This window comes from Ctenocephalides felis, unplaced genomic scaffold, assembly GCF_003426905.1.
Source record: "Ctenocephalides felis isolate EL2017-DRISC unplaced genomic scaffold, ASM342690v1 CF-g0.4_SCAFFOLD_02201, whole genome shotgun sequence".
In the NCBI taxonomy this organism is placed as follows: domain Eukaryota; kingdom Metazoa; phylum Arthropoda; class Insecta; order Siphonaptera; family Pulicidae; genus Ctenocephalides; species Ctenocephalides felis.
This window is the reverse complement of record NW_020538355.1, coordinates 36,545-56,709: the sequence shown is the minus strand read 5'-3', so window position 1 is coordinate 56,709 and position 20,165 is coordinate 36,545. Positions and strand designations below refer to the sequence as shown.

Sequence of the window (20,165 nt, the reverse complement as noted above, 5' to 3'; positions counted from 1 at the left end):
ATTTTTTATAGTATTATTATATGTATACTTTTCTTTTCTCTTTTACACTGTATATCAGATTAATATTTATCTTATGTTATTATAGAGCTAGTTAATATTTCATTGTTATTGTGGTTTTCTCATTATTTTTTATTTGTAGATTTGTTTGAACAACTTTAAAATGGCTGACATCGATACTCTGAAAGATGTTCACGAAATTATCAAGACATCTTTTGATTCCATTAGAAAGTTTGTGGCAGGATTCCGTGAGGATGATAACATAAATCTGTTGATTGCACAGAAGCAAAAGTTGGTTGAGCGATCACATGAGTGGGAAACAAATTACATTGAGCTAAATAGGTTGAAGCCAGGGAAGTACACTAAGGTATTTTTAGAATATTCAGAATTATATTAACTTTGATGGCTGAGATTCAGACTTTGATTGATGGTAGGGATATTCCTAAGAATTCGACTAGGGTCTCTAATAGTTCAGTAGATGTTAAGTTGCCTGACATAGTGTTGCCTACATTTAGTGGTGAATTTAGTGAATCGACAGCGTTTATTGACCTGTACAACTCATTGATTCACACAAATGCTAAATTGTCTGACGTGCAGAAGTTGCATTATTTAAGAGGTACTCTCACTGGTTCAGCTTCAAACATTATTTCTTCTTTAAAATTAACTAATGAAAATTACACAGTAGCCTATAATCTCATTTTAAAAACATATGATAATATGTTTTTTAATCATTAATGCTCACTTAAACTCAATCGATAAAATTTCCCCTATTAGTAAAGGTTCTTTTAAAAATTTGAGAGCATTAATGCAAGACAGCAAGTTCAGGCTTTGACTGCATTATTTGAACCAGTCAAGTATTGGGATGTCGTTCTTTTGTTCATGTTGTCGAAAAAGTTGGATAACAACACTAGAGTTGCATGGAATTTATCTCAAACGTCAGCAGAACTACCAAGTTTGAATAGTTTTTTTAATTTTATTGAAATGAGGGGTAGTAGCTTTAGAGAATTCTAGTTCTGTTTGTAAAGAGCCCTCAGCTAAGACAGTCAACATAATTGTGAAGAAGGCTTCTCAACCTTGCATCTGTTGCAAGGGAGAGCATGCCATTTTCCAATGTGCTGATTTCAAAGCTTTGGATGTCAAGAAGCGAAAGGAACTAGTCTCTAAGCATTCATTTTGTATTCGCTGTATAGCTTCGCGACATGGCATTTCGAAGTGCAAATATAAGTATCCTTGCTCTATATGCCAGAAATCACATAATTCTTTGTTGCACGAGGAAAAGGTTTCCCCTATCAACAATAGTAATATTCTTATGACGCATTCGAATCCTCAAACTCTGCTTTCTGCTGTTTCCTTAATTATTTTTGATGCAAATGGCAAAAGACATTCCGTGCGTGCACTTTTAGATAATGGCTCACAAATAAATTTAATTACTAAATCGCTGGCTTCGCGTCTCCAGCTTCCAATTAATTCTTCACTTCATAATTTAAATGTTTTACAAAGGCAGAGTATGACTTGTAATAAGTCTGTTAAGATTAAAATTAAATCTAAACTAACTTCTTTTGAACGCAAATTGTATTGTGTTATCTTCTTATTTATAAAAATGGATCGCAAAATGTGTTGGTAAGCGCCAAGAATGGTTGTTACGGCGAGAAAAAAACGAATAATTGCCGGGAAAACCCTAAAAACAGCCCTTTTCTTCTTTAATCGAGTAGGCAACGCAATTTGTAAAAAAACAATGATCTATGTCATGACATTTTGTGTAGTTTTTGATAAACTAATTTTGAATATATTTATATAAACATAGAAATATATTTCTATTAATCAAGCTATATTGGCAGCCATAAACTTTTAAATGCTTATAGTGTTTTATTTAACTATTTTTAATTCACAGCGAATTATTATTACCAGGGTGACGGCTCTGTTCAGGATAATTTTTTGCAAAGAATAGAAAAAAGGTAGGCTCAAAACACCGCCACATTACAATTTTTTTTGACAGGACAAAGTCTGTCGGGCCGGCTAGTTATTGATAATATTACTCAACATCTTCCTTCTTCATCTATTGATTATTCTCACTGGAGAATCCCGGATCATGTCCAATTAGCTGATCCAGATTTTAATACTCCAGGTCCAATAGACTTGTTGATGGGCGCCGAGCTATATTTTGACATCCTGCAACAGTGTTGTATCCGCTTAGGGAAGAACTTAACAATTTTGAGGAACAGTCGCTTCGGTTGGTTGTTGTCTGGTGTTTATTCAGGTTTATCTCTAACGAAGATCTCCATGAGGAGTTAGCTAAGTTTTGGCAGATAAAGGAGATCTCTTTGAGCAATTCTCTTACCGGTTCAGATAAGGCTTGTGAGGAACACTGTTTCAAATGTACATCGTTTAGGAAATGGCCAATTTGAAGTTGCTTTACCATTTATTGATGGTAAGAAGTATCAGTTGAGAAATTCTTACACACAGGCAAGAACTCATTTTTTGAATTTGGAACGTAGGCTGATAAAAAATAAGGACTTAAATTTAGCTTACTCCAATTTTATTAATGAGTATGTAAAGTTAGGTCATGCCGAACTTACATCTCTTACAGGAGAAGATTTTGATGTAGTATTTTTTACATCATCACTCGGTTTTCAAGGATGGCAATTTTAATAAAATTCGTGTCGTTTTTGATGCTTCTTGCAAAACTTACACAGGTTTGTCGCTTAATAATGTCATGCATACAGGTCCAAAACTACAACAAGATTTGTTTTCGATTTTGATTCGCTTCAGGTGTCACTTGTATGTTTTTGTCGCTGACATTGTTAAGATGTATAGGCAAATTAAGGTTAGGGATGCAGATGCTAATTCACAATTAATTATTTGGAGAGATTCTCCTCAGAAAAGGCTTGACATTTGTAAGTTGAACACAGTTATATATGGCACTTCATGTGCACCGTACTTGGCCATGCGTTGTCTAAAGATGTTGTCAGAAGAAAATTCTGTCAAGTATCCACTAGCTTCGCAGACTTTAGATAGGGACTGTTATGTCGATGACATAATTACAGATGCATCGTCAGAGCAGGAACTAGGGCAGCTGAAATCGGAGGTCTGTAGTCTGTTGAAGCTAAGTTGTTTTCAGTTACACAAGTAGTCAAGTAATAGTCTTTCGTTGTTAGGTAATGTTCCTAAGGAACAACAAAATTTGTCAGCCACAGACTTTTCTGAACAAAATAATACTGTAAAAACATTAGATTTATCAAGGAATCAAGTTGATGATATTTTCAAAATCTCTTATTCCAATATTTTTATCACTTCTGCAGACACTAAAAGATCTGTGCTTTCTACCATAGCTAAAATATATGATCCTATTGGACGACTCATTTCTCCGATTACCATAACAGCGAAATTGATAATGCAGGAATTATGGAAATGCAATTTAGATTGGGAAGACGCCCTGCCAGATGAATTACAGGATAGCTGGAACGATTTCAGACATTATCTTTCGTGTTTGGAAGATTTGTGTGTTCCGCGTTGTCTTTTCAAGCAGATTCCTGTATGCATAGAGTGTCACGATTTTGCGGACGCTTCATTACTAGCTTATGGAACTTGTATTTATTTACGGGCGACTAATGAAGATGGTAGTATTTCCTGCCATCTAATATGTTCTAAATCAAAGGTTGCTCCGTTAAAACAAGTGACACTTCTTCGGTTAGAATTGTTAGCAGCGTTGTTATTGGCAAAATTATATAGGCATGTTATGGCTAATGGGTTGTGAAGATTAACGAATCATTTCTGTGGAGTGATTCTAGTATTGTTATTGCGTGGCTGCGTACAGAACCCTCACAGTTGAAAATGTTTGTTTTCAATAGAGTGTCGCAAATTTTAGAATTAACTCCAGCAGTTATGTGGAAGCATGTATCTAGCAAGGATAACTCTGCAGACATTGTGTCAAGAGGTGTTAGAATTGCTAATGATTTGTTGAGCTGTGATCTGTGGTTGCACGGGCCATCTTGGCTTTGTAGCACCAGAGAAAATTGGCCAAATAGGTTTTGTGATCCACCAATAGATAATCTGCCGGAAAGACGGGTACTTTGTGCTGTTTCGAATACTGAGGATGATGATGATATCGGTATTGCTCTAAAGTCTTTGGCAGATAGGATATCCAAGTTTAGCAAGCTTGTTAGGATTGTCGCATATTGTCTCAGAAGGAGGAAAAAGCGCAGAACTCTTTGTGATCCGTTGTCAGCATTTGAGATTCAGTTTGCAACACGTAGGATATTTTATTTGGTCCAGTTAGAAACATTCTCTATAACTAGTGATGAAGATTTAGAGACAGATAAGGTCTCAAATCTGAAGTTGAAATCGTTAAACCCATTTAGGGATGCTGACGGCGTGTTGCGTGTAGGTGGATTGAGAGATTGGAACATGCAAACATCTCTTTTGACCAGAAACACCCCATTATTTTACACAAAAAACACTTTAAAGTCAGAGCATGAGCGACTGTTGCATGCAGGGACTCAAACCGTTCTGGGAAATGTAAGGTTGAATCAGATTATCCCAATGCCGGGAAAAGTGAGATACCACAATTTAAGAGAGGTGTTTGTTAGTCTGACCAATGGAGCAACAATCCAAAACATCAGACGCAACTTTTATGCGTCAAACCCAATTCCAGGCTGTAGATGGAGAAACGTTCCTTACTATCCAGTCCTGATGAACCCGGATGATATAATGCCGGTAGATCATAATTTAGATGATGATGTTTCAGAATTTAATCGAATGCATGCTTGGTTGCAATTGAAATTACTAAAGTTCGTTTGCATAGATAGAATAGATTACCAACAGAAAGGAAATCGGGCAATGCTGATTAGTAATGCCGAAAGAATTTGCGTTTTCCAGATTATACGCAAAACACCCTGGAGGAGTATTATCAAAATCTAAAACTCCGGTAATGTGACCGAGTACTGGTCGAGTTAAACCGCGTCAAAATTAGAAGAATTAGAAGGGCAGCTCACACTAACAGGCGAATTATTGGCCAATTAATGGTCGTAACGCCTTAAAGCAAATTATTCATAATTGTTGTAAGTGTGCTCGTTTTAAGGCTGCTGCTAGTCAACTGATGGGTAGTCTCCCAACAGATTGGATCACTCAACATCGCCCATTTAAGGTAGTTGGGGTAGATTTTGCTGATCCAGTATTGTTGAGATCAAGTCGTTTAAGGAAGGCTCCTCGAGTTAAGGCCTATATTTCGTTATTTGTATGTAAGGTGACCAAGGCAATCCATATAGAATTAGTTTCTAGCCTCTCAACTGATGCCTTTTTAGCTGCGTTGAGACGGTTCATTTTTCGTAGGGGTTGTTGTTCTATCATACATAGTGACAATGGGAAGAATTTCGTAGGAGCCAACAACGAGTTGAAGGAGTTATATAGGTATTTTAAATTGGATATGACTAGACAAGGTTTGGTAACAGCTGCATCTCAGTTAGGAATAACATGGAAATTTACTCCGTCTTATGCACCTCACTCCGGAAGGTTATGGGAGGGTTCCATTAAACAAATGAAACACCATATTCGTAGGGTGTTAGGATCGCATTACTTCACGTACGAAGAATACCTCACTGTATTGGCACAGATCGAGGCAATTCAGAACTCCAGACCATTGTTATCATTCACGGATGATAACTGAGATGTTTCATATATATAAGTCCAGGTCATTTTTTAATAGGTGAAGCAATCACAGCACTTCCAAATCCATCTTAAAGTTGTTCATGCAAATGGCAGCGATGAGGAACCAATTTTGTACATCTTGGTCCAAACAATATTTAAGTAATTTGCAGAAGAGGCAAAATGGTCTCAGGCTCGATCCAATATTTTAATTGACTCCATAGTACTAATTAAGGAAGATAATAGTCCGCCTTTGAATTGGCCTACTGGTCGAATTTTGGAAACTAAACCAGGACGTGATGAAAAGGTACGAGTCGTTATTGTAAAAACTCCTACTGGATTACACGTCCAATAACAAAGATTGTACCTTTACATTGTAATTAATTGCATTTTTTTGTTACTTAATAATTTTCTATTATCTCCTTTGTATATATATTTAGTATTAAGTTTTGCAGTTGCACTATGGTTTGTTTTATTAGGCATAGTTTGTTATATGATTAATATTGTCATTTTCATTTTAGATTAACATAACTGGTAAGAAATGTTTTCATTTCAGTTTTCAGTAATTGTTATATTATCTATCTATATATTATACGGTCCACTCAAATATTTTGTTATGTTAATTATTATAATCTGGATGCAAGCATCGCCCCGGAGCATTGACAAAATTGTTTGTCACATTTTTTCTTATGTAATGTCAAATGTAATGTTATATATATTTGTAATTCAAATGTCCCGCCATTACTATTAGTGACGTTGGCAATACTCTTCCCCTACTCAAACTATGTATCCGCCATGTTATATTTATGTTTATGTTAAAGCTATGTAAAATAACTATCTTCTTCCTGAACCGTGAACCAATTAACATTTAAAATAAACTGAGTAATTTAAAGGAAGCATTTTTATTATACCAATGTGATATTCATTTGCTTTGAATTCTTAGCTTCATATGAAAAAGCCAGAAGAGCGGCAACGGCATAGTGAAGCTTCTCAAAGTGATGAGCCGCGAGGAAGGGGTCACCTTAAGAGGACCAAAAGGGTGTTTGAAGATGAGATTCAGGAAAAGGAAGATTATTGTAAATAGTTACTTTCATAAAATTTTTTGTATCATATTAAAATGAATATATTTGACTAATGTTCTTGCAGCCGACACAAAATTTAATTCAATCTTAGATTACCGGCAGATGGCAAGGAAGAAGCAGGCCATAACTATAGAACAACACACTGTTGATCAAGGCACTCAGACAGAGGCTTTGCATGTAGAGGCTTTGATGGAAAGATTGACACGAATAGAAAGTAAGTGATTCATAGTGATTGTGTCTTAATTATTATTTATTCTTATCAATTTTTCAATAGATTCTTTTCACTACATCGCAAAGAAAACACCAATGCTACTTCAAATTCAATAAATGCATTGAGAAATCAAATTTGTTTGAACAGTTCTACTACAAGTTTAGATATTGATGCCACGCCAGATAGTTTCGACTTTTGGCAGTTACATAAAAAATAGCGTCAGAGAAAAAAAGGAAATAAAAGACGTGATGAAATAGATTTATATCTAAATAAACCAGTCACGCCTATAGAAAGCAACACCATAGAATCATGGAAAGATATGAGGGAAATTGTTCCCAATTTATAGAATAAATTTCGAAAATACGCCACTATTATTAAGTTATAGCAGGAGTTTCGGATAATAAAATTATCATCAGTATTCAAAATGCAGCATATGAAGAAATTTTACCATTGAGGGCTCAATACTTACCAAGAAAGATGTTCGAAATATAAAATGCAAAGCAGTGCTACCATACCCTACCCATATAGATAATAATAATAAAACGTAGAACATGATGTACTAGAAGAAGATGATCTTTTTATGGTCATAATGACTATAGTGCAGGCTACTATTTTAAATGAATATAGACATGATAAAACATAGATAGATCTCATGAAGCAAATTCTTATTGATTTAACCTGCATACTCTTCTTGTGATTGGTGAGTTTGGGGTAGGTTATCCCGTAGCATTTTGTTTCACCAATCGGCAAGACAAGACTGTATTTAAATTATTTTTTGAGAAAATTTGTAGTTCAATAGTAGTAAAGTAAAAAAAAAAATTGCCACCTTAACTTTTATGTCTGATGATGCACCTGCGTATTACAATGCATAGTCATCTGTCATGACTTCGACAAACAACCATTTACTTTGTTCATGGCATGTATCAAGAAGCTGGAAAAGGGCATTTAATCCAAAAGTTCAAAATACTCAAAAGCATACAATCGCTTTCAACACCAAATTAATAATTCGTGCAATACTATGTGAGAGTCATTTTTGAACTATGTTTATAGAAAGTTATCAATATCAATAAATTAAAGAGCATGCTTTTAGGACGCAAATGCTGCAGGCCGCTGGACAAAGCAATATTTTAAATGTTGAAAAGAATGCGTTTCACTAGAGAAACCGAAAAAAAATATGTATACCGGTAACATCAGTTCCGTCGGAGCGCCTTATACGAAGGCTGGCATGATAACAAAATAGAAATGGCTCTTCGAAACATCCACATTAATTTCGAAAACAATATTATCTCAGTGTTTTAAAGAATGATAAATTGTACGTCGCTGAAACGTTCAATTGTGATATGCAAACATATATTCGAGTGCACTAGTTTGCTTATGTATCAAGAATTACGTGTATATAATTGGCAGACTCACAACTGGCAGGCCCAGGTATTTGACAGTTTCGTGGGCGTGGCCTATCGGCGAAGGCGTGGCCAACATTTAAAACCTAATTTTTTTATGAAAATGATTACAATATAATAATTTATTCAATTAAATTTTATTTATTTCGCATTATCTTTGTTTGACATAAAAATCCTTAGTCTACAATCAAGTATTTTTACATATGTCATAGTACATGGATACTAACCGACATAATCTGCAGTGTCAAAATATGTTCGAAGATATGTTGAAATAGTGCAAATCATTGCAAATATTTATCAATTATTGTATTAAAAAGTTGAAAAAAGTGAATATTCATTAATTATTGTATTGAAAAGTTGAAAAAAAGTAATTAGAGGTTCTCTCGAAGAATACCCAAACGATCGACATACTGAAAGTTGTGTTTTTTTTTGATAAATTAGTCGCGGGCTTGCCAGTGTTTATTTGGCACAGTTTTTACATTTATCTTATTAATAACTAAATAAGTGATGAATATTAATAAATAACTATGAATATAAAGTAATAATGTTGTGTTTGATATTGGGTCGACCTAGTGAAAGTAGTGTTTTTTTTTAATAAATTATTCGCGGGTCTGCCAGTGTTTATTTGGCACATTTTTCACATTTATCTTATTAATAATTGAATTAGCGATGAATATTAATAAATAACTATAAATATAAAGTAATAATGTTGTGTTTGATATTAGTTCGATAACGTTTTCAGTCTACTTTTTGCAATTGTTAACAATCGTTCTTGAGGTAAATGTAAAAACTGTGCCAAATAAATACTGGCAGGCCCGCGACTAATTTATCAAAAAAAAACACAACTTTAGTTAATTTTCTGTAGTTGCAAGGATCGCAATACAATTCTCATAGCAGCATGAAAGTTAAGAAAATTTTTATATAGCGTTCTGGGCAAGTTTTTAGGACTGCATATAGCATGAAAAATCTAAACTCTGTCGCCTTCCATTTTTCTAGATCCTTAAATCCACGAGGTTTCAAGATACAAGATACAATAGTGAGACTTACAAGGTAACCATCAGGTTTACTCTTCTGGGATTTTCATGAAACTTCGCATGGTTGTAGGGTTGATGGTCAAACCGAACACCTTTAAATATTAGAGTCCTATGGGAAGCGGTTTAATTAAATAACTAGTTGGTTTGGTATTTAGCCTTGAGGCAAGTTACATGAACTTCCCGAAATGTGTAAATAATCGACTTAATCAAAAAAATGGGTAAATAATATACTTCATTAATCCTACTTTAAAAAAAACGATAATAATTTTAGCAAACTTTGACGAATTTTTAAAATTAAACTACTTGTCGTTAGGCCGTAATATTACAGTAAGTTCTATAAGACCATGATGTATATCGCCAAAAAAATTTCCATGAAAATCGGCTTAAATTTTTTTTTCAACAGTTAATTACAAGAAAACGGCTCTGTAGATTTTCACCTAAAATTAATCAGTACCATTCCCAACTAATATCTTTCGAACAGTTTTTGATATTTTAAAATCGGTTCGGTAGGATGAGCTTAAATGTCGACGAAAATTTAACACTTTTTTTCAACAGTTAATTACAAGAAAACGGCTCGGTGGATTTTCACCTAAAATTAATCAGTATCATTCCCAACTAATATCTTTCGAACAGTTTTCGATATTTTAAAATCGGTTCGGTAGGATGAGCTTAAATGTCGACGAAAATTTAACACTTTTTTTCAACAGTTAATTACAAGAAAACGGCTCGGTAGATTTTCACCTAAAATTAATCAGTATCATTCCCAACTAATATCTTTCGAACAGTTTTTGATATTTTAAAATCGGTTCGGTAGGATGAGCTTAAATGTCGACGAAAATTTAACACTTTTTTTCAACAGTTAATTACAAGAAAACGGCTCGGTAGATTTTCACCTAAAATTAATCAGTATCATTCCCAACTAATATCTTTCGAACAGTTTTTGATATTTTAAAATCGGTTCGGTAGGATGAGCTTAAATGTCGACGAAAATTTAACACTTTTTTTCAACAGTTAATTACAAGAAAACGGCTCGGTAGATTTTCACCTAAAATTAATCAGTACCATTCCCAACTAATATCTTTCGAACAGTTTTTGATATTTTAAAATCGGTTCGGTAGGATGAGCTTAAATGTCGACGAAAATTTAACACTTTTTTTCAACAGTTAATTACAAGAAAACGGCTCGGTAGATTTTCACCTAAAATTAATCAGTATCATTCCCAACTAATATCTTTCGAACAGTTTTTGATTTTTTAAAATCGTTCGGTAGGATGAGCTTAAATGTGGACGAAAAGTTTTTTTCAAATTACAAAGAAACGGCTTGGCAGATCGTTGCACAAAACTGACAAACGATAGTCCTCACCGAAATACATCAAATGGCTTTTAAATTTCTAAAATCGGTTTAGGCGTTTTTGAGAAAACGTCGATCAAAAGTCTAATTTTGACAAATGCCAAAAAGACCATACTGATTTTTGCAAACTTTGACGAATTTTTAAAGCTGAACCAGTTGTCGTAGGGCCGTAATATTTTAGTATGATCTAGAAGACTATGGTATCTATCGTCAAAAAAATAATCATAAAAATCGTCGAAATTTTTTTTTTAAAAACTTTATTACAAGAAAACGGCCCGGCCGATCTCTACCAAAAACTAATCAGCACGATTCCCAACCAATATCTTTCGAACGGTTTTTGAATTTTCAAAATCGATTCAGAATTGCGGGCTAAAACGTAGACGAAAAATTTTTCACTTTTCTGCCATTTATAAAGAAACGGCTTGGCCGATCGTCGCACAAAACTGACAAACAATAGTTCTCGTCAAGATACATCGAATGGCTTTTAAATTTTTGAAATCGACCCAGCCGTTTTCGAGAAAACGTCGATTTACGACAAAAAATCTGTTCACATACACACACACACACACACACACACACACACACACACACACACACACACACACACACACATACTTTTTCCAAATTTGGTCTCATTCGATTCAGAATGGCTTGAAACGTCGAGAAAACATAAAATTAGCGAATCGGGTTTTTTGATGAAAACATAAACTTCTCCTTCGGGAAGTTAAAAATTGATTAAAACTGCTAAAAACGCGCTAAGCGCTATGTCTACGCGCGTTGCGCTTTGTATCAATGTGTCGAGATAGCCGAGTGGTTTGCGGCGCTTACTCTCAACTTTTTGTTCGAGGCATTTGGATTTATCTAGAATTGAACCTAGGGGTAAATTTTCATGCTACACTCGTCGCGCCTCTGTAGCAGGAGCGGCAAATTAAAATTAAAATAATCGAAAAGCGGTCCAGTTTGCCATCTATTTATACTTGTTTATCTATGTTCGAGGCCAGTTCGAATCCCGCCAGAATATTTTTTTTTTAATTTATTTTTACCTCTATATTTGGTTTAATATTATAATAAATATTATTAATTTATTACATGTACTACACAAATATCTGAAATTTATAAATAGTAGATATTTATGAAAGCATTCTGAAAATAAATACATTTGCATTGCATATTGATAAAATAAAATAAAACATTTTTTTTTATAAATGTTATGTATTTAAACTAATATAATATCAAACATAAATAAATAATAATATAAAATAATATAAAATCAAACTTCAGAGCTTACAATTTGCTCTTATGTAACACAGCAGCATTTTTAAAGTGTGCGCACTGCAATATATTTTTATGTTTTTCATGCTTTTATGATAAATATCATCTAGCAAATTGTAAGCCCTGAAGTTTATTTATGTTTGACATTATATTAGTTTGAATACATATCATTTATAAAAAAAAATGTTTTATTTTATTTTATCAATATGCAATGCAAATGTATTTATTTTCAGAATGCTTTCATAAATATCTACTATTTATAAATTTCAGATATTTGTGTAGTACCTAGGCGACTGTGAGCCTAGGCCTCGAACAAAAAGTTGAGAGTAAGCGCCGCAAACCACTCGACTATCTCGACACATTGATACAAAGCGCAACGCGCGTAGACATAGCGCTTAGCGCGTTTTTAGCAGTTTTAATCAATTTTTATTTAATTTTTTTAATTAAACCGCTTCCCATAGGACTCTAATATTTAAAGGTGTTCGGTTTGACCATCAACCCTACAACCATGCGAAATTTCATGAAAATCCCAGAAGAGTAAACCTGATGGTTACCTTGTTAGAGCGCATGACAGACTCCGATTTTTTATCCAAGAATTCAATAGTGAAATGAAAGAAAAATTTTTATCCAAAAATTCGAATGAAATTGAAAAAAAAGTGGTGCACATGTGGAAGACATTCCTTTTTCCGAAATTTAAAAATCGTATATATAAAAAATAAAATATTCAACTTGAGTGTACATGGTACAAGCAACGACATGAAAAAGCATACTTAGATAAAATATGGATCGAAAATTTGAGCATAACAAACATTGAAACGCATATGGAACTAAAAAATACAAATGAAGTATTTTCGTTTCTAGTAAAGGAATAAAAACTTAACCAATTATAAAATACGCAGTCTCTTGTATGTTCAAAAATAAATCTTAAATTAAATATGTATAGCTTTAATATAGTGGCAAAATAAAAAAATGGAACTAAAATTATAAGAAACATGGTTTACTTTTATTATAGCGATAGTATGTGCTATTAGTAACTATAATTATATTATTAATGATCAATATAATTTTACATTCATTTTAAAGTTATCACATTTAATGTATTGTAGAAATGTATTCAAGCGTTTGTAGTTTTCCAATTGTAAGTTTAGTGAAAAACAAAGAAAATTTTATTATATCTTACCAGTTTATCCTACAAGTTACATGTGTTGATCGTTGAATATTTAAAATTAGTTAAATGTAGCCTATTGCATTAAAAAATGATTATTCTCTTCAAGAATTTCTTAATATTTGCAAATATCAATACAAATTTTTAATATCGATTTCGAGTGCAAATCGATTTTACTTTATACTACTTTTTCTTAAATATCCAGGCTGCATAACATGTTTCAATTTCCTTTTTATATCAATTTAACAAACTTAGTAGATACATAAGTGATTTGGTAAAGATTGGAAGAACTTTTACCAGAGATCAGTTAAGTCAGTCGAAGGTGCCAAGATTTTACAATCACAATTGAATTGGACAAATCAATCTTCACGACCTTGAATAATTTATATAAGTATTGAAATATCTTCGTTTGCCAATGGATTATAGCATTTTATACATGGTTACGATTTGCGTACAAATTAAAGCAATCCTCTTGATTTGAACCTTTGAGCGAATATTATTTATTGTGATGTCACTTCCTTCTTTGACTAAACTAAGGTCAGTTATACCATTTGATCCATGATTAAGAAATCCGTACAAATTAAAACTGTTTCTGATTAATTATGCATGGCGATGAAGAATCTTCAAGCTAATACTATTTATTGTGATGGCACATTTTCTAAATATCTCAAAATTATTAAATGTGTAAAAATTCCTTCTGTGACTGAACTATAGATATCATTTTATTAGCATTCGGTATTGATCCTCGAAGAAAAATAATCTAATAGCCAAATAGATCCAAAATTAAATTAAAAAAATGTTGAAGTATAAAGTATGAAGTATTCATACTTTGCATCCGCTTCAAATTTGATATTTGATTAATAATGTAAATCCAGGGCGGTTTCTTCTATTTGGTTGAAAACTACTTTGAGTACTTCACAATCGTAAAGACATGAATGTCTTTGGCTGGATTGGAACTAACTTCTATTTGGATGTTTCAAATAGTTTGGCACAATAAAGCCATCAAATCATTGCCATCACAATGATCATTATAAATCAAACTTCCTTTTTCATTGTCATGTGTGATTTTTCAACAAATAGACCAAGAAAATTGTGATATAAATAAATCATAATTACTGACACTATCGAAATCAAAATTGTATATGATATACCGTGTATTATACACTAAATAATCGTGTTATGCATTTGTCTCAATCAAAGTTAATTCCTTCCATGACATGTTATATGCTCATGTTATTTTACGTAGAAGCAAACCTATGCTCCCTTCAAATATTCATATCGTCTGTCATATTGAAATAAATGAGTCATTATAGTAAATATTAATCATATTGCTCACTATTTTGTTTCACTTCCAAAAATACTTAGTTGTTCTGGTTCCAATAGATTCGCAATTTCGTTATTATATTATCGTTAGTTATTGTTGAACCTCAATAAAAGTGCTTTTACTTCAATTCGGCCATTATCTCTCGTTTTATGTACGAAATAATGTTTCATTCCATTTATAATACTCCTTTACCATAATCTATTATCTTAACATTTTCTATTATTTTCTTATTAATTTTATTTTCTTTTCTGAATTATTTATTTTATTTCCAAATTTGTTTTGTTAGCATTCAACAAATAAAGTTTCTTCATGACTGCTATATATTTTAGCTAATTTTACATATTCAAAGACTAAATCACACATTATTTAGTTTTATTATCACAACATTGATTGATTTCGAAAAAAATCACAATCAAGAAAACTACCGACAAATTTACAATACATTACATACTGATTTACTAACGCGTTTGTTTTTTTTTTTAGATTTATTATCGCTTAATAAGAAACTCATGAGCAAATAAAATTATATGTAACATAGTAACACACGTAACTAAACAGCTAAATATCATTCGGACGATTTAAAAAATAATTAAAAAAAATGTCACATTCTAACAATTTTCTAGATTTACTAAAACACGATCTATGCTTTTTATGTAGTGGATTGGCATGCAAAACTCTACCAAATAGAAATAAAAAAATTGAAAATAAGAATATTTGCATATTCTTTAAATCCAAGATGTATAACTTGATGTTGCCTTCTACAATTCTAGTATTCTATTGAAATGTTTTGGATTTTGAGTTCTCTACATGGTGCACCACTAGTACTACAACCTGGTAATACTTTAATTGCAAGTATTACCTTGATAAGATTTCCATTAAAAAATTTGTCATCAGAGTAATGTCTCACTTATCTTCAGTAGAATTTTAGACAAATAATGAAATTGTTCGCGCCAAACACGCAGCCTACATAGGATGTTATAATTTACGATAAGGAGGATAAATGTGGACATATACCTTGTTCGTGGGCTCTCAATGCCCAGAAAACAAACTATTTATGGCCAATAGATAATTCTCCATTGAAGGTTCATAAAATGATTAAGTGGTGTAAGCCCCTTCCTGATACTGTGAAATACAAAAATTGTCACGAAGAGATGTGTAGCTACATCTTCAAATTATAAACTAATAAAAGTATATGAAGCGAGGGCAGAATTCACATCCTGTGTTGATGGTGAACAGGAGAAAAACGAACAAATAGAGGATAGCCCCAATATAGAGAAAGGTATATTATTTAATATCTTTATATCATAGCATTCAACAAAACATTCATGTTAATATTTATTGCAGAAGTGATATATATATATATATATATATATATATATATATATATATATTAGGGGGACCGGAAAGTAATGTCGTTTTCTTACGCTAAACTACAAACACATACATTTTCAACGAGTCTTTATTTTTAATCAATGATGTATTCCCCATCATTGTCAATAACCTTTTGCCATCCAGTGAGTAAATTTTCAATCCCTGATCGATAAAAATTAATTGGTTTTTCGGCAAAATATCTAGAGATGGCATTTTGGATATCATCCAAATTTGCAAATGTTTTGCCACTTAAAAAGTGTTGCAGCGCTCGGAATAAGTGGAAATCCGATGGTGCAACATCGGGCGAATATGGTGGATGAGGCAGCACCTTCCACCCCAATTCATTAATTTTTTCTAGAGTTCGCTTTGCGCAGTGCGGTCTTGCATTGTCATGTTGGAGAATGACGCCTTTTCGGTTGACAATTGCTGCCCACTTTTCAATTAAAGATTGATTTACTCGCTGCAATTGTTCTCTGTAGAGGTCTGCAGTAACAGTTTGTCCAGGTTTCAATAATTCAAAATGAACAATGCCGCGAATACTCCACCAAACACACAAAAGCGCTTTTTTGGGGTGTAAACCTGGCTTAGCAGTACTTCGAGGGTTTTCTTTTGGAGAGAGCCACTGCCTTTTGCGTTTTGGGTTATCATACAGGACCCATTTCTCATCTCCTGTGATCAAGCGATCAAAAAACGCTTCTGTGTTGTGTCGTTGAAGCAATAAGTTGCATGTGATTGATCGGTTAGCCTTATTCTGTTCGGACAGATTATGCGGGACCCAAACACCTGCTCTGCTTACTTTCCCAATCTGCTTCAAATGTTCTTGGATGGTCGACCAAGGTTGGTTGGGACTGTTTGACAATTCCTCGATCGTCTGACACGGATTTGCTTCCACTTCCGCCCTTAACACGTCGTTGTCTAACGCTAATGGTCTTCCTGATCGATACGAGTCGGAAAGATCAAAATTACCCGATTTGAACTTGGAAAACCACTTTTGGCATTTACGAATGTCCAGTGCATTTGGATAAACATCGCAAATGTTTTTGGTAGCAACTGTTGCGTTATTTCCCTTGCGAAACTCAAAGAGCATGCAATGCCGGATGTGTACCTCTTCTGGTATTTGGCTGCCATTTTACCCAAAATTACAAAAAAAAAATTGTAATTCAAATGTCTATAAGTAAAGAAATCACTATGTCTCACAATGTCTTTGGTACGCCTCTGAACTAAACAATGAGCTGACAAATGACAATCAAATATTGGCATGCGCAGAAACGACATTACTTTCCGGTCCCCCTAATATATATATATATATATATATATATATATATATATATATATATATATATATATATATATATGTGTGAAATTGAACATGGAAAAGTAGAGGGAGTCCCAATATGGAGACTGGTACATTATTTAAAATTTATATATTTGAACTATTTATTAAAATCTTTTAAATTCCAATAAAAAAATTCATTCGTCTCAATATATATGTCGCAGAGGACAAGTTAGATAGTAGCATCAACACTCTATCCAAATTATCATATGAAATTAATGAAATGAAGGAAGACATAAGGGAGCTGTTCGGTTCGAAGTTTACAATGGTGCTGGAGACAACAAACTCGTGGATGGCCATCCAAATCTTGGTGCTTCGGCGAATATTGTCATGCGATTGTCTCAAACCATCCCGGATATGGACGACGCTCGTTTTGACTGTATGGATCATTGGCCACAATGGACAGAAAAACGTGTTACGTGCAAACTCTGTGCCCAAAACAAAACAAAGGCGCTAACTATGTGCATTTGCTCCAAATGTAATATAGCTTTATGTTGCTTTAAGGGCAAAAATTGTTTCGTAGAATATCATAACAAAAAATAATTAATTTCTACTACATTCCATTGTTCTTTCATTCACTTTTTTCAATAAATACCATACAGAATAAAAATATCTACCCGTATCAAATTTTTCACTGAACCCGTCAAGATTACTTTGAAGTAATCTTCACCTTTTTGTACCTGGTAGCTAAACGGTAAGTCAAAATGAAAATCTAATGATACAGAAGTGTTTGTTATGGTCAAATTAGTCTAGAAAAAATTGTTCTGACTTTTTTTACTGGCTCTATCAAAAACTCGGGTTAGAGGGTTAATAAGAAACTCATGAGCAAATAAAATTATATGTAACATAGTAGCACACGTAACTAAACAGCTAAATATCATTCGGACGATTTAAAAAATAATTAAAAAAAATGTCACATTCTAACAATTTTCTAGATTTACCTAAAACACGATCTATGCTTTTTATGTAGTGGATTGGCATGCAAAACTCTACCAAATAGAAATAAAAAATTTGAAAATAAGAATATTTGCATATTCTTTAAATCCAAGATGTATAACTTGATGTTGCCTTCTACAATTCTAGTATTCTATTGATATGTTTTGGATTTTGAGTTCTCTACATGGTGCACCACTAGTACTACAACCTGGTAATACTTTAATTGCAAGTATTACCTTGATAAGATTTCCATTAAAAAATTTGTCATCAGGGTATTGTCTCACTTATCTTCAGTAGAATTTTGGACAAATAATGAAATTGTTCGCGCCAAACACGCAGCCTACATAGGATGTTATAATTTACGATAAGGAGGATAAATGTGGACATATACCTTGTTCGTGGGCTCTCAATGCCCAGAAAACAAACTATTTATGGCCAATAGATAATTCTCCATTGAAGGTTCATAAAATGATTAAGTGGTGTAAGCCCCTTCCTGATACTGTGAAATACAAAAATTGTCACGAAGAGATGTGTAGCTACATCTTCAAATTATAAACTAATAAAAGTATATGAAGCGATGGCAGAATTCACATCCTGTGTTGATGGTGAACAGGAGAAAAACGAACAAATAGAGGATAGCCCCAATATAGAGAAAGGTATATTATTTAATATCTTTATATCATAGCATTCAACAAAACATTCATGTTAATATTTATTGCAGAAGTGATATATATATATATATATATATATATATATATATATATATATATATATTAGGGGGACCGGAAAGTAATGTCGTTTTCTTACGCTAAACTACAAACACATACATTTTTAACGAGTCTTTATTTTTAATCAATGATGTATTCCCCATCATTGTCAATAACCTTTTGCCATCCAGTGAGTAAATTTTCAATCCCTGATCGATAAAAATTAATTGGTTTTTCGGCAAAATATCTAGAGATGGCATTTTGGATATCATCCAAATTTGCAAATGTTTTGCCACTTAAAAAGTGTTGCAGCGCTCGGAATAAGTGGAAATCCGATGGTGCAACATCGGGCGAATATGGTGGATGAGGCAGCACCTCCCACCCCAATTCATTAATTTTTTCTAGAGTTCGCTTTGCGCAGTGCGGTCTTGCATTGTCATGTTGGAGAATGACGCCTTTTCGGTTGACAATTGCTGCCCACTTTTCAATTAAAGATTGATTTACTCGCTGCAATTGTTCTCTGTAGAGGTCTGCAGTAACAGTTTGTCCAGGTTTCAATAATTCAAAATGAACAATGCCGCGAATACTCCACCAAACACACAAAAGCGCTTTTTTGGGGTGTAAACCTGGCTTAGCAGTACTTCGAGGGTTTTCTTTTGGAGAGAGCCACTGCCTTTTGCGTTTTGGGTTATCATACAGGACCCATTTCTCATCTCCTGTGATCAAGCGATCAAAAAACGCTTCTGTGTTGTGTCGTTGAAGCAATAAGTTGCATGTGATTGATCGGTTAGCCTTATTCTGTTCGGACAGATTATGCGGGACCCAAACACCTGCTCTGCTTACTTTCCCAATCTGCTTCAAATGTTCTTGGATGGTCGACCAAGGTTGGTTGGGACTGTTTGACAATTCCTCGATCGTCTGACACGGATTTGCTTCCACTTCCGCCCTTAACACGTCGTTGTCTAACGCTAATGGTCTTCCTGATCGATACGAGTCGGAAAGATCAAAATTACCCGATTTGAACTTGGAAAACCACTTTTGGCATTTACGAATGTCCAGTGCATTTGGATAAACATCGCAAATGTTTTTGGTAGCAACTGTTGCGTTATTTCCCTTGCGAAACTCAAAGAGCATGCAATGCCGGATGTGTACCTCTTCTGGTATTTGGCTGCCATTTTACCCAAAATTACAAAAAAAAAATTGTAATTCAAATGTCTATAAGTAAAGAAATCACTATGTCTCACAATGTCTTTGGTACGCCTCTGAACTAAACAATGAGCTGACAAATGACAATCAAATATTGGCATGCGCAGAAACGACATTACTTTCCGGTCCCCCTAATA

General features: G+C 33.5%; 2 protein-coding genes across 2 annotated transcripts; both read right to left on the bottom strand.

Moving 5' to 3' along the window:
- Nucleotides 1-15,940: 15,940 nt before the first annotated feature.
- On the bottom strand, nucleotides 15,941-16,933 carry LOC113380537 (histone-lysine N-methyltransferase SETMAR-like). The gene has a single exon (XM_026619732.1). The coding sequence runs from the start codon at nucleotides 16,931-16,933 to the stop codon at nucleotides 15,941-15,943; it is 993 nt and encodes a 330-aa protein (XP_026475517.1).
- Nucleotides 16,934-18,921: 1,988 nt separating this feature from the next.
- LOC113380536 (histone-lysine N-methyltransferase SETMAR-like) lies at nucleotides 18,922-19,956 on the bottom strand. Its single transcript, XM_026619731.1, has one exon. The coding sequence runs from the start codon at nucleotides 19,954-19,956 to the stop codon at nucleotides 18,964-18,966; it is 993 nt and encodes a 330-aa protein (XP_026475516.1). The 3' UTR covers nucleotides 18,922-18,963.
- Between the last annotated feature and the right edge of the window lie 209 nt (nucleotides 19,957-20,165).

Coding starts and splice junctions, on each gene's coding strand:
- LOC113380537 (XM_026619732.1), bottom strand. CDS start 16,933: ATGCTCTTTGAGTTTCGCAAGGGAAATAACGCAACAGTTGCTACCAAA.
- LOC113380536 (XM_026619731.1), bottom strand. CDS start 19,956: ATGCTCTTTGAGTTTCGCAAGGGAAATAACGCAACAGTTGCTACCAAA.